The following is a 15,377-nucleotide window of genomic DNA, read 5'->3' as shown; positions in this document are numbered from 1 at the left end:
GTCAGCTTATTTGGTGTACAGCCAAGACTTCTCGTCTCTCTTTAAGTAGAGTCGTTGGGCTTAGACAGAAGCACTGAATCTAAATACCTTTTGGTTCACTGATCTACTGGACAATACCCTATCACCATATGAAACAAGGCAGTGGTGATGACAAACATTTGTTAAGAGCAAATATCCTCATAAGATGGTATTAATTTTGCTGTCCGTATTATTGCTGTTTAATTACTATTATTTTAAAATTGTATTCAAAATGATGTTAATTGGGTATTGTTTAAATGGATTTGTTATTTTGTATTGTACATTATCTTATGAAAAGATATATTGATAATACATTATACTGACAAAAGTATTGGGACACTTGACCATTACACCAACAAGGACTTATGACATTGCATTCTAAATACATAGACAATAATATGTAGCTGGTCACCCCATTGCAGCTACTGTTCTGGGAAGGCTTTCCACAACATTCTGGACTGTTTCTGTGGGAATTTTTGCCCATTCATCTAGTAGAGCATTTGTGAGGTCAGGCACTGATGTTGGACAACAAGGCCTGGCTCGCAATCTTCTTTCCAGTGTATCCCAAAGGTGTTCAAATGGGTTGCGGTCAGGGCTCTGTGTGGGCCAGCCAAGTTCTTCCACACAAAACCCATCCAACCACGTCTTTATGGACCTTGCTGGCTTGCTGGAATAGAAAAGGGCCTTCCCCGAACTGTTCCCATAAAGTTGGAAGTATAGCCAGGGGCGTACCTAGAGTATTTGGCACCTGGGGCGGATCCTGTATGTGGCACCCCCCCCACACCCACACACACTTTAAAACTGCATAGCTTCTATATTTATACGGGCGCAGACACTGAAGGTGGTTCAGCATTACTGTTATCATTATATACTGAGGCAGACATTGACGGTGGTACAGCATAACACCTATCACTATATACTGAGGCAGACATTGACGGTGGTACAGCATAACACCTATCACTATATACTGAGGCAGACATTGACGGTTGTACAGCATAACACCTACCACTATATACTGAGGCAGACAATGAGGGTGGTACAGCATAACACCTATCACTATATACAGAGGCAGACATTGACGGTGCTACAGCGTAATCCCTATCACTATACATTGAGCCAGACATTAACAATCGTGCAGCATAACTCCTATCACTATATACTAAGCCAAACATTGATGTGGTGTAGGCCTACCACTTCACTACCTGGCTTAGTAGTAGGGATGCACCACAACGAATTCTTGACTGAAACTGAAAATGCAGCATTTACCTGTCCGAAACGGAATATGACTCCTCACCATAAAAAAAATAATCTCACACTTTTATTTAAAAGGTAAGTAAAACACCAAAATAGGACAAAAAAATTAAATAACAATATTAATATATATATGATTGTTAACAGCAATCACACTCCTATCATGCCCAGGCATACCCAGATTCCAGCATGTACTAGCTGACTTGGCATGATAGGAGTATGATTGCTAACATTAATGCATTCTCACAAACTCATTAATTATATCCCTCATTCAGACAATTCATCCATTCTCTCACTCATTCTCACAATGCATTCACACATTCATTTATTCTTTCACTCATTCTCACTGTTTATTTATTCCAATATACCGTATTTTCTCGATTATAAGACAAGGTTTTTTTCAGAGCAAATGCTCTGAAAAATACCCCTCGTCTTCTAATCGGGGTCGTCTTCTAATCAGACCTCAAATAGAGGTCTGATTATGAGACTAAGATCCAGATCCCCCGCACCGCTGCAGGGGACCTGGATCCTCCTGTCTCCCCCCCCCCCCACACACACACACACTTACCTGCTGTATTGCTGGGGCAGCGGGTTGACGTCAACGCAATCTGCGTAGACAACGTCCGCTGCAGCCGGAAGGAGGTGTGGCTAGCAGCGGGGGTTGTCTGCGTCCGTCGCGGATACCTTCCCCGACTGTCAGAGATCAGAGTTCCCCGCACCGGTGCGTGGAACTCTGATCTCTGACAACGGGGGAAGGTATGCGCGACGGACGTAGACAAACCCCCGCTGCCAACTCCACCTCCTTCCGGCTGCAGCGGAAGGAGACGTCAACCCGCTGCCCCGGCAATACAGCAGGAAATTGGAAGCACCGGTGTGTGTGTGTGTGTGTGTGTGTGTGTGTGTGTGCGCGTGTGTGCGTTAAATGGGGGCATAGGGCATTTCTGGAATGCCTTATACCCCTATATGCCACTCTGGCACTTAGGGGGTTAAATGGCATATTATGGGGCAGAGTGGCATATAGGGAGGTATAAGGCATTTCAGGAGGCAGAGTGGCGTTAAGGGGGCATTTAATAGAGCACTCTGCCTCCTGAAATGCCTTATACCTCCCTATATGCCACTCTGTCCCATAATATGCCTTTTAACCCCCTAAATGCCAGAGTGGCATATAGGGGTATAAGGCATTTCTGGAGGCAGAGTGCTCTATACAATGCCTTTTAACTCCCTTAATGCCACTCTGCCTCCTGGAATGCCTTATACCTCCCTATATGCCACTCTGCCCCATAATATGCATTTTAACCCCCTAAATGCCAGATTGGGATATAGGGGTATAAGGCATTTCTGGAGGCAGAGTGGCACATAGGGGGTTAAAAGGCATATCATGGGCCACAGTGCCATATTGTTGGAAAATACAAGGAAATAAAAACAAAAAAAATATTTTTCTCAATCATAGCTTTTATTTAAAAAAATAGTTTACATGAATTAACATTTACTGGTAAAACTTTTTTCCTTTAGGGTTGTCTTATATTCAGGCTTTTTCTTTTTTTCCTAAGTTAATATTCAGATTTTGGGGGGGTCGTCTTATAATCGAGCAAATACGGTACTTTCTACCCCCCGTCTCACTGTCTACCCCCCTCACTTCTCACTTTAACTGAATGCTTTCCTACCTTTCCTCTGTTTCTTTTCTCCTTTTAGCAGTCAGCTCCTTTTCCTCTTCTTCGCTCTTCTTTTGTTTTCTACCGTCTTCTTTCGGTTCAGAGGGCACAGACGGCGGTGGGCGCGGCTTCAGTGTTGTGCGCCGGGATCTGACAACAAACCCCGGCGCACAGCAGCAGTTGCCACGCACGTCGCAAGGGAGCGGTATCGGAGGTCTTTATCAGACCTCCGGCTCCCTTGAGTGATTTGAAGCTGGTTAAAGGGAGATCATTGATCTCCCCAACTGAGCCTGCTCCTCCAGCAGCGGACATTACTGTCCGTCTCAGGAGGGGTGCCCGGTGCCGGCAAGTTGGCACCCCCATGATGAGCGGCACCCGGTGCGGACCGCCGCCCCCCACTAGGTACGCTACTGAGTATAGCATTATCCAAGATGTCTTGGTATGCTGAAGCATTAAGAACTGAAACACTGGAAAACACTGAAAAACAGCCCCATAACATTATCCCACCTCCACCAAACTTTACAGTTGACACAATGTAACGTTCTCCCAGCATCCGCCAAACCCAAACTCACCCATCAGACTGCCAAACAGAGAAGCGTAATTTGTCACTCCACAGAACAGAGTCCAGTGGCAGTGTGCTTTAGACCACTTGAACCAATGCTTGACACTGTACTTATTGATGTGAGGCTTGTAGCTGCTCGGCCATGGAAACCCATTCCATGAAGCTCCTGCCATACAGTTTTTGGAAGTGAAAGTTTATACCTCTTCAGCTATGGAATCAGCAGAGCGCTGTGACATTACGTGGTCTTCCGCTTCGAGTTCCTGCTGTTCCTAAACGCTTGCACTTTCCAATGATATCAATTACAGTTGACCATGCAATATCCAGCAGGCAATATCTTTCATGGCCTAAATTATTGTAAAGGTGGCATCCTATCACAGTACCACGCTAGAATTCACTGAGCCCTTCAGAACGACCCATATTTTTTTCACAAAAATGCTTGGAAATGCAGACTGCATGGCTAGGTGCTGGATTTTATATACCTGTGGCGATAGGTCTAATTGAAGTACCTGAATTCAATAATTAACCCCTTAAGGACAATGGGCGGTCCCTAAACCCATTGAAAACAATGCATTTTGAGCCCGTACATGTACGGGCTTTGTCATTAAGGGGTTAAGAGGTCCCAATACTTTTGTCCATATAGTGTATCTTTGATTCATAAGCAGTAACAATTTTATTGACTTAAGTTTGAGCTGTACTTGTTACATGATTGTATTCCTCCAATGCTGCATGGTGAGCTAATTATGTTGTATGAAATAAAGTGAGATCATTTAAAGTTAAAATAAAGGGAAGGTAAAATAAGTGCAGGCATACTGTCGTTTTAACTTAGATTATGTTCTCTCATTGGGATATTTGTCTTTTTTCCTTCTTAGAATTAGCCAACCAATATATAACAGGCGAGTCAACAGACAGCTGGGAGAGCTGGCTTGAGCCCAAAGCCTGACTTTGCCTGGCTTGATAAAAGTGGGTTAGTATATTGCTTCATTATACAGAATATTATTTTCCTGCCTAAAATTGTAAATTTAATGAAATTATCAGTTCTTCTAGATAACTAGTGTCTCTATTAATTTCATTAACTCCTCTAGGAGTGCCAGCACTGTTGTAGCACTTTGTCTTGCAAGGCAAGATTGAAAGTAGAAAAAACCCAATAAAAAACTAAACCACATTATTTTATAATGAAAGAATTAATGTCAATTTTATACAAACCAAATTAATGTCTAGTTTCATACACACTTCACTTAAGAATGACACTCACCAGAAATTAGTTCTAAATGGCTACAGTACAGGGCGAAATACTGAAATGCTGTGACATCATGTGGATAGCGAGTTACAAGCCAATAGAATCACTAAATATTTGCACCATAGAAAATAGATTGAACAGAACTACCATCAATTTAATTTGCTGTCATCATAATGGAAGTTGTCCTTCTAATTATATTTCTGATAGCATAATGGAAATATAACTTTCAGTGCTTTTTTGTCACTTGTATGTGAAACTAATACCTTATTGACTTCAATCGTATTTAAGAGTGAAATAAAGAACACAGAGTTCATTGCTTATCAGAATACTGATGTTTAAAACTCTTTGATCTAGAATTTAAGGGTTTACCGCTCACATCATTAAAATAGATTCTTGAGAATGCTGAGACAGAAGAACTGAGTATTTGCATTTACGGTTGAGAGAGTCATATTGTATTACCAATCTAAAAAAGTAGCACGTTTAGACCTAACCGGTATCATCACCTATGCTACGCCCTTCTATAATCCAGCTCAGGGATGGAACTTTACACATTTAAAGCACTTTAATGTATATGATAGCTGCATGGTCCCTTAAAATGTTTGTGGTATTGCTTTTGCAAAAGAGTACTTTCAATATTTGTTCTTCTTTAATAGGGGTGTCAGGAACATAAAATTGCCCCTTAAAGTAATCCTTTTCTAGCAACAGGCTTCACAATAATATTTGAGGGATTTTAATTTTAATGAATAATGATAAAGATTGATATGAGTAAACAATTATTTCTAGATAATGTAAGTGTTACATTTAAGAGGAGAGATATAGATGGAGCTTTTTAAGAACTTTGTTTAAATCAGAAGGGACACTCCAGGGCCACCAACAAAGGATGCATACATTTTAACTACTTTAATATGCACTCTTACACCTGTAAGAAATCAATTAGCTTTCGTAAAGGAAAGCTGCTGCCACCCCTTGGTGCCATATTAGTGCCACTAGTGGCTGCATGAACCAACCAATCAGCAGCAGGAAAGTACCCCCTTCGAAGTTGAGCATTTTTGGTGTATGCACGTCTTGTTAGATCTTCTGGAACTCTTGCATGAGTCAGTGCTGAAGCTGGATGGCAGAGAGTATAGTGCACATTTCCTACATTCTGCTGGAATCCCTCCATCCATTTGCAAGTGGAACCAGATGAAAATTTAAATAAACAACAGTAAAGTATATATGATGGCCAGAGTATATGTTTAACTTCAGAGTTGAGTTACATTTGGATTCAGACATTTTACACTAACAGAACAAAGATTTATTTGAATATATATGTTGTTGAAACACAGGTGCCCTTTTGTCGTTTCCAGCCAATACCCACACTTCTACTCTATGTTTGGTCTGTCACCCCAAAGATAATGTTACTGCTTGCGTAGATTGCCAATGTATTTGGCTCCACAGCCTGTCCCACTGTAATCAAACAATCTGCACCTGTTCATAGTCGATTAATTTAATTACAACTCAACACCGTAACCTTGATGAAGCTTGAGAATTTATGAATGTAAATGAATTTGAACAAGGGCAGTCTTGCCAGAGCAACAAAGCCAAATTCCTCACCCTACTGGTCTCAGAGTCTGGGGAAACAAAGTTTGTGGATAGTACATCCCCGTTTAAGAAACAAATTTGTCAAGCTCCTATCAATAGTGATAGACCAAATTGAAACAGAAAAAAAGTCACATTTAATATAAAGCTATAAAAATAGGAAAAATTGGAGATGTGCTACATTTGTATCACAAGCCACTATTTGGGAAACTTCTGAGCACTATAATATGGAATAATATTACAGGAATACTCCACTCTACTAGACTTTGCATTCGGATTTGTAGGTAGCCACCAAAAAGAGGCCAGACCTCCCCACAAAGGAAAAAGCTCTGAATTAGCTCTGAATTTTCATACCTGGGCCCACATTCACTCACATTTACACCCTCACTCTCTCTCATTTACTCTCTCTCTCAGGCTCTCTAAATGTTTCCCTACGTTTTCTTCTGACCACTTCTGCTTCTGCCTACCGCTTCCGCATCTTCTCCTTCCATCTTTTCCCTTCTCTTCTCGTCTAAATTATTTTTGGCCCAATTGGACATCTCTACACTGTACATATATTTAAGGAAAATAAAGAGGTGCTGAGGTTACTGACTCAAGCCACTTCATGTCCTCATGGTATTTGCAACGTTAAGCAATCCTGTTTCTTACTTTATATCAACTTGGATTACGTCTAGTCTCCTGCTGTTAAAAGTATTTGAGCAAGTGCGCGTGTGAGTAGACATTAATGAATCTGTGAGCTGGACATTAGTCCTATGCCTGCGAGTTGCTGCTGCAAATTTCCATTTTCTGCCAACTAACATGCATGTGGTATTTAGTTAATTAACCTGCCTGAGACCTACAACCATTGATCCTGCTCAGATCTTTATGTATAGTGTTGTACTGCAGTCCACAGTCGGCTTTAAAGCCACCTTCTTAATTTTGTACCGTAATTGGTGTTTAACCTTTCTCTGATAATGTCTGTGGTTCCTCATCTCACCTAAATAAAAAGCACCCCCCTTCCGTTGCACCACATACTTAAAAATACATCTTTTCAGTATAAGAAGGGTTCATTACCAGCTAGCTGGAAAACCATGGCTTATTACAGTCTCTCTTTTTGGCCTGGAAAAAATATCTGTTCTTTAAGATGTACTATTACATGCAGAGATAGATCTCCAGTTGGCTCTATGAACATCTGAACCAAAGAAGACATCTGCAACATTATAGTACTACACTGTCTAATGTAATAAAAATACATTTAATCATGAGGTTTTGTTCTGTATTATTTGGAGATCCAAACAGAATAAAGAGGATAACAGGATGGAGGACATAACTGAATAGAAATAAAGATGCTGAAAAGAACAGGAGGAAATGATAAGGATTGTGTGTGTGTCAGTACAGAATATGGATGCCTAACAATGTGACAAGGGCACGTATAGGGTTAACCTTAAAAGAGCAAAGGCTGAGGCTTGAGGCTATACCTTTGTATTTGGTCATACAATTTCAAGTGGGGGATTTTCATGTTTTGTGACTCCTATATAAAGCAAAGTGTCTCCTAGAAATGCTGTGTCAAAATGATGATCCTCATCGGTATTTTCCCTGGCATTTAGCCAAGTATATTTGCATTATTTGCTTTCAGGACTAACAAAGTAAAAGAAAGTCTGAAGTAGCAATTTTCATTTACAAAATAGACTGTAAATAAAACAAAAAGCAAATGAAAGTGTTGTCCGTCACGGACTTCACATATTTGACGTAAATTTCAAGTATTTTGTCATCCCTCTAGTTATTAACTAATTGGAAAGTGTAAATATGCCAACAAAACACATCTTGGCTGTTTAGTTTAAAAGATTGGATTGTGAGGAAACTCGCGGTCTTCCTACATATAGGACATATATACTAACACAAACTAAAAAACACTAACCAGAATATCTCAAGACATTTTCAATGACACATCTACCTATATTACCGGTTTCATTTGTTTAGTAAATATAGAGGATTTTGCCTTAGTTCTTTCAACCACTTTTATAAACACATACAAAAAAAAACAGTAGAAGGATTAAATTGATGCTTTAAACTAAAGTAGAAATTGACTTCTACAAGGTTTTTGTTTTTTTTAATGCTAATATTACATAGAATCATACTATATTGATTATATTCAGGTTATCGCTAGTGATTTATATGCATGTCCTCCTTGCACCAAGAGGGTACGCAATTTGGTACTGAAAGAGTACAGGAGCCTCTAGTCATAAATGTGCTAAGCGACTGAGCACTTGACAGTTCATAACACTGAGTGGTGGTCTTAACAGTCCTAAAGGTTGGATTCCAAATGAATGTATGAATTTATTATCTTAAGGTATCCCATTAGACAGCAGAATGTCATTGGAGATCTTGAGATAGGTACCAGGGATAAATGTTTTACGGTGTAAAAACAAAGTGCATCCCTGAACATCCTGTTCCTACCATAAAGGTACTAATGAGTTTTTGATGAAATATAGACAAGTGATGTTGATCTCAACACTGGTAAATTTATGGATCATAATTATGACATGGACAATGCAACTATTGCATGCAAAATATTTTTAAATATTTATTAATGCCTTAATTTGTATATTCTTTATTTGCGTCAATACAAACTAATTGCATGCCAAAAAAGTAGGGAAAATAAGTCATTATTTTAGTTTTATAATGTGAAAAATATACGCCTTAATTTGTAGAGTTTGTAATTAAAGGACAGCCCACTCCATTTCCATTCACATTGTGTCGTTTAAATTATGGGTTACATTTGATTACACTTTATTAAGTTATATGGTCCAATGTTGTGTTATTTAACTGTGCACTGTTACTAAAAGCATTCGATGGTACACTTGTCACATTAAAGATCCTTCAAGAACAATATTTATTTGGTATTTTCAATTCAGATAAGCAACTCTTTTTAGTCTTATTCAGAAATCTTTTGAGAGGTCTTTAGTCTCTATTAATAATCACATTTAATACAAGGAACAGTTAAAAAAGGACTAGACTTGCTCTACTGAACACAGCTTTCATTATACACATTCAAACATTACTTTTAACTGCACCGACATGAATAACATATTTAGTACTTAGAAAGATATTGTTCATTTTCATTGATTACATATTCAATGATATTTGTTAAATTCATCTAGACACGTATGTATACAAGCACTTACCTTCAGTAGGCGATGTCTTTAAATGTCGGCATATGCCTTCGGTGTCCCCATAGCATTCTTTAATCTTAACCACTGCCTCGGGCCCTCGCAGCTCCATGAGGGAGCGCAGCTCCATGAGAGTACACCCAAACTCGGCTGCATAGTTGACTTCATTTCTTTGGTTCTTGGAATAAAAATCACTATTACTCATGTCACCCATGGTTACTTGTTTTGTTCTTATAGGGACAAGGGATCCCAAGTGAGCAAAAGAAAAAAAAAATAAGAACCTTCAAAGAAAGAAATGTAAAATTCTAGCACTTGAATGTGGGAGAATTGGCAGAGCTGTTTAAAGTGGAGCAATCCGCTTTGCTTCTGATAAACCAAGCAGAAGAAATTCCTTGGAAGAGCAATGGGTCCCAAGCCAGGTAACGGTCCAGAGGGTGCTCAGCTGCTTTCAAGGCTGCAAAACCGCTTCTTTCCATTCATTGCTTCCCATGGTGCTGAACTGTGGTGTTAGCAAGTGCATGCTTTTCCCCTCCTCTGCACCTTCGTAAAGAGACACGAAGAGAGAAGGTGATGAAGAGAAGTGGAGCAAGAAAAGAAATATCGTGAAAGCAATCAATGCAGGAATCTACCTATAACTAGGAGCCATTGTCTGTCCTATAGCTTTTCAAAGAATACACTTTAACAAGTACAGATTTCAAAATGCATATTAGGTAAGACTTGTGTACATGGCTGAATCTGGCTGGAAAATGTTACAGTTTTATGCAAGATACAGCAGCCAGTAGAAGCGCAGTCTCCAGCTTCGATCAAGTCCCCAGAGCTAAGCTAAATGAGATGGCTCATGTATATTGATAAGGAAGACATCCGTCCGACAGCTTAGATGTGCCTGAATTACGGGGGCAGGTTTACACTAGCCATCAATCTTTTATTGACATCGAGGGAATGCAGAGAATGAGCAAAAATGATGTTCAGGACCAATGTTAAAATTATACAAATTTAAGATAGAAAAAGACACATATGTACAAATGTGTCTGTAATTGCAAGGTCGAAATACTTAAGCCACTTGCGTTATATTGTGAATAGAAATTTATTAGAATAGTGCAAACGTACTAATATGGACAATTTACATTCACATTGGATTAGTGTATAAACCAGTACATAATATGTACTCATCTCTATATATTAACTTCACGTACTTATTCTGATTCACAAGATTGGCTACAAAGTTATTCTATGCTATACCTAATAAAAAACTAATAACATAAAGAATAAGAGTATTTTATGTCTGTGATCACAGGGCATTTGCTATGAGCATTCTTTAATTTTGTTGAACGTTTGAGTATTATTCATCTTTAAGCACAGAAGTACACCTGGCAGCTGAAGATGGGCTAGTTAATTATTTACTTGGCACCTCTCCATTATAGTTATACAAATTCAAAACTTTCTTTTTACATGCTCTTCTCGTCATGAATATTTTAAAGGGAATTCATAATTCCTTAGACTGTAAACTCACGTGCGGGACCCTCATAACCCCACCATTCCTGGCGGTAACTTTAAAAATACCATAAGGCTAGATGGCAAGCTCAGACAGGGTTCTTAACTCCTGATGTGCCTATATGCCTTCATGTATTTTTGTTATGAATGTGTTAACTACCACAATTAAATTGTACAGCCCTGTGTAATTTGTTGGCGCTTAATAAATAAAAGGTAATAATAATAATGAAAATGTGAATATTTTATGTGTTAGACTATAAAATACAGATTTTTACATTCACGTGAAAGGTGACATGTAATGTTTTTATTCTGTATTTATGACGTCACATACTGTATAACCTCTACTGACAACAATGGTATCAAGAGCATATTTAATCTGCAGAGAAAAAAATTGCCACTGGGTATGTAGGCTGAAACCAAGTTTTAACTTTATCCCGCCATGGCGAATTATGATTTACCATGAGGTTACATCACTAAAACATTTTTAAGAACCAAAAGACAACAACTAAAATAAAATCTGGGCATCATTTCTGTTGCGATAAATGTATTTTAGAAATCATCAAGCCAAAGGAGGATACTATAGACATCTAAAGGGAAACTAGATGGCTGTGCCCACATTAAGGACCGTTGAATAAAATGAGCATAACTAGGAACTTGTGGGCTCCAGCTACCAGGAGCTTACCCTTGCGGGATGCATCAGTGGTTGGTCCTGCGGACATCGGACATTTTGGAAATCACCCTTTTTTAAAGGACAAATGAGCGAGTGGGGCATGTCAAGACCCCGCTCCTGCAACGCGCTTCTCCCAGAGTTCTCCTTGCCATCCCGGAGAGTTCCCAGGTATGAAAATGAGGTTCCGCACAAATGACCTACATTATTCATCTGGATTACTTTCCAAAACATCTGGTTTCTGCTACTCAATAGATATTCATCTACTATTGCTCAAACAACAATAACTCCTTTAATTAAAGCTCTCAGTTTTCACCCGCTTACGCATCCTTGGATTGAAATTGTGGGTACCAAATTAAGAATTTTTCAGCAAATATATGAGACAGCAAATATGTTTACAGCAAATTCCAAATACATCTTCACAATCAAGTTGCTTCGTTTTAGCCATGGTAAATATAGGGTCTGATGTTCTCCCAAGTACACTAATTAACTTAATGAGTGTTTCAACATGGGGCTGGTCCTAAGCAAACTATGTTACCCCTTCTTGTACATATCTTCCTCTGCTAAAAACCTTGGGGAACTGTTCCATCAGCTTAGTGTCTTTAGAAGCCACCTATGTTGCCTATACCATGGGGTTTCCAGGTTTGCGTACCTCACACCTCCAATCGTTATTCTCCTCTTTTTAATTTCTGAGCCCCCTCCATCATCTGTTCATCTTTGTTTCACACTTATTTTTCCTTTTATCTCTACGCAGTTTCCTTTCTTTTTAATTGTTATACTTTGCTAAATTAAGATAAATCCCAGAATACAAACAGAATGTTAATCTCTTAAATTACTACTCAAGCATCCCATGCAGACAGTCATATTGCTCTGCAGGGAACTGCCAACTAATTTGTACTGTCAATTAATATTTGGAACAATTAAACATAGTTTTGATATAGTTTTAACTGGTACATGTGGCCACCCAAACACACTATTATTATACACGAACAACTATTAAGAGAAGAGGTGTAAAGCAACACCAATTTACTATCAAGGCACTGCTCCACAGGATCTTAAAGGGTTAATCACCCCAACACTTTAGCAAATCACTAAGTCTTGGTTGTGTTTACATGAGCAGATGGTGGGACACGACATTTATGAGTCAGCCAAATTAATTAGGTCTCTCTCAGATGGATTGAGTCCATCAAATTTTTTTTCATGATGTATTAAATCTTCCTGGGAATGGATTTACAATTATTGCTAAAAACACAATCCAAAGCCATTTAGTGGAGTTAATGTGGCAGCCGACTGTTACATGTCGTCCTTGCTTGCTGATGATCTTGCTATCCCTTTGTAAGGCAAATTCATTCTACCCGCTATGGTAGAAACATGCAACATACTAATTTAATACTGATTTAATACAAGGAACTTTTACTTTTTTCTCAGCAGGTGTGTTAACAATCACAATTATTATCTCTGATTATGTATTATTCCAGCTAATTTTTGTTATATTCTTCAGTTAGGCACAAGATGCATATTTTACTTGTGGACATGGACTAAAATCGATTTAGACAATATTTTCATTTCATTCGTTTCCAGACAACAAATTTTATTTCTTGCCCTTTCAGTTTGGATTAAGAACTGAGGGCTTTTTCCCATTAGGAAACAAAATTTGTCGTCACTCACCTTCACTCAAACTCTTTCATGCTCTGACTCACGCTCTCTCACAATGTCTCCATACGTTCTCCGTCAACCCCATCTGTGTCCCCACACTGTTCTGACCTCTTAGGAGTACATTCGCAAAAGAGTCGAACCACAGTGCACCACACGAGGACAGCCTCTTCCCCATCCCTACAATCAGCAGTGAGATTGTCCCCATGGAATGCATAAAGGCTTTGGCTGCTTGTCGAAGCTCTCCAGGAGGCCATGTCCACGGAGCGGATGGCAGCGAGAAACGGACAAAGAAAGCGGACAGAACAAAAAAGAGGTATGACAACAAGTGAAGTTTGAGGAAAAGGAGACAGGGACACAGAAGGGTCTGGCACAAAGTGACCCCTTCCATTAGGCTAACCGCCTGGGTGATTAAGAATGAGGCACTCTATTGTTTGCCACTAGAATTTTATTGGAATCCTGTGGCAGGTTAACTCTTTTTGAAACCTAATTAGTGATATTACCCTCATTCAAATATCATGTTCCCATTACTGGTAGGGTAGGGTAAAAAAAATACAATACATTGGAAATGCATTCATTTTTTTTGCATTTCAGTTCTAATGACCACCATAGGCATTATCACTTTACATCAAGCATTTGTTTCCATTCCATTTACCCTACTTGCATTGTTTTAGCAAACTGCATACAAAATTTTTGCAGCATAGATTGATCACAAATATGTAGGTCCCCCGTACAGATATTTCTACCACGTTAAAACATGATGCAGCAGCAAGATTCCTACCCCAACGTATGTGCATGCAGAACACAGCAGAGGTAATTATAATTATTTATAATTACTTCGGTGAAGAAGAAAATAAAAAAATGCCAAAATGTTGTATATATGTGAAGGGAAGAGAAGCAGAAATAAAATGTGATTGCTTCCTTTAAGAGTAAGATCATATGCTATAAAACAATGTACAATTGTATTTTCTGAACACTAATGTAAAATATTTTAGAGAATTTTAATGTAGCACAAGCATTAGCTTGCTCTGAGCTAAAAATATAAACTACTGACCTATTCTCTAAAACCAAATAAAAAAAAAAAAATTCCAGAATCCAGCATATCCCCAGATCCTAAGAATGTGGTCAGCTGCAAATGATGCCAGGTAAAGTGAACCATATTGCTACTTTTACAGCCTATAACGAGAAACAAATTAGATGGTGCCATTTGGGCAATGTGATTTGCTCTGGGGTTTGTTATAATTAAATGAGGAACATATTAATAGCCTCTGAATAGAAGTGGAACACGTGGGACTTGAATATATAAAAAAAGCACAAGAAAGAAATAAGACAGAACTCATAACCTACCAATTAGTTATTAATTAAAGTTTTTCTTTATATAAGTGGGTTATCTGACTTACAAAACTGGTTGCCTTTTCCTCCCATCCTTTTGTGTAAGTAGTTGCAGCAACTAATAAAACAAACTACAAAAAAGGCAACAGGGTAGAGGTAGGCAAGCTTGTCACTAGCATGACCAAACTAGGGGCTCATATTTTTGCAATAGGCAAGACACATAACTCCCCATATGAATGTGCAAAAGGATCCAAAGCCTGAAGTAGCAAGTGGGGTTTGAGACAGCTCACACTTTTCACTACCCGGAACAAGACAGACATTATTCTTAGGCACCCTCTGGACACAATCTCCAGAGCCAGATTAAAATACATTAGACATGCACCTAAAACACCCTTTTGCAGTGTCTTAAAAATCCTTATTCCATTCTGCCAAGTTTCTAACCACACTGTGTCAACAAAGCTTTTACTTTTTAAGGGGATGGGGCAACTCAAACAGTCCCTGGGTAACATAATATGAAATACATATGAGCCAGGGAAGATTATTTCCTCCGCGTTTAAGATGGTACAATGAGTGTATAATCTGTAAATGATGACCTCTATTAATCACTAATGAATAATAAAATACAGTGGTGGTAAATTGCTTTGAGTAGAACTGGTGAGCTTGTGATGTAGTCACCTGAATACTGGTGTACAGGAGAATTCCATGACAATTGGTCATTGTCAGAAAAATTTTAACTTTGGAAATATTATCACAGAATTAAAGATTAAACAATAAATGTATTCCACAA

The 15,377-nt window shown here is 38.7% G+C and overlaps 1 protein-coding gene across 10 annotated transcripts in view; it reads right to left on the bottom strand.

The window, feature by feature from the left end:
* The window catches only part of LOC149281106 (plasma membrane calcium-transporting ATPase 2-like), a 71,380-nt gene extending 61,719 nt beyond the window's left edge, over positions 1-9,661 (bottom strand). For all 10 annotated transcript variants that reach the window (XM_089499748.1, XM_089499750.1, XM_089499749.1 and 7 more), the window contains exon 1: positions 9,463-9,661. In XM_089499748.1, coding sequence (XP_089355874.1) covers positions 9,463-9,661 — 199 coding nt within the window. The remainder of the gene's footprint in view (positions 1-9,462) is intronic.
* Between the last annotated feature and the right edge of the window lie 5,716 nt (positions 9,662-15,377).

This window comes from Sceloporus occidentalis, unplaced genomic scaffold, assembly GCF_023333645.1.
Source record: "Sceloporus occidentalis isolate IW3139 unplaced genomic scaffold, rSceOcc1.0.p SCAF_139, whole genome shotgun sequence".
NCBI lineage: Eukaryota > Metazoa > Chordata > Lepidosauria > Squamata > Phrynosomatidae > Sceloporus > Sceloporus occidentalis.
This window is presented reverse-complemented; position numbering and strand designations above follow the sequence as displayed.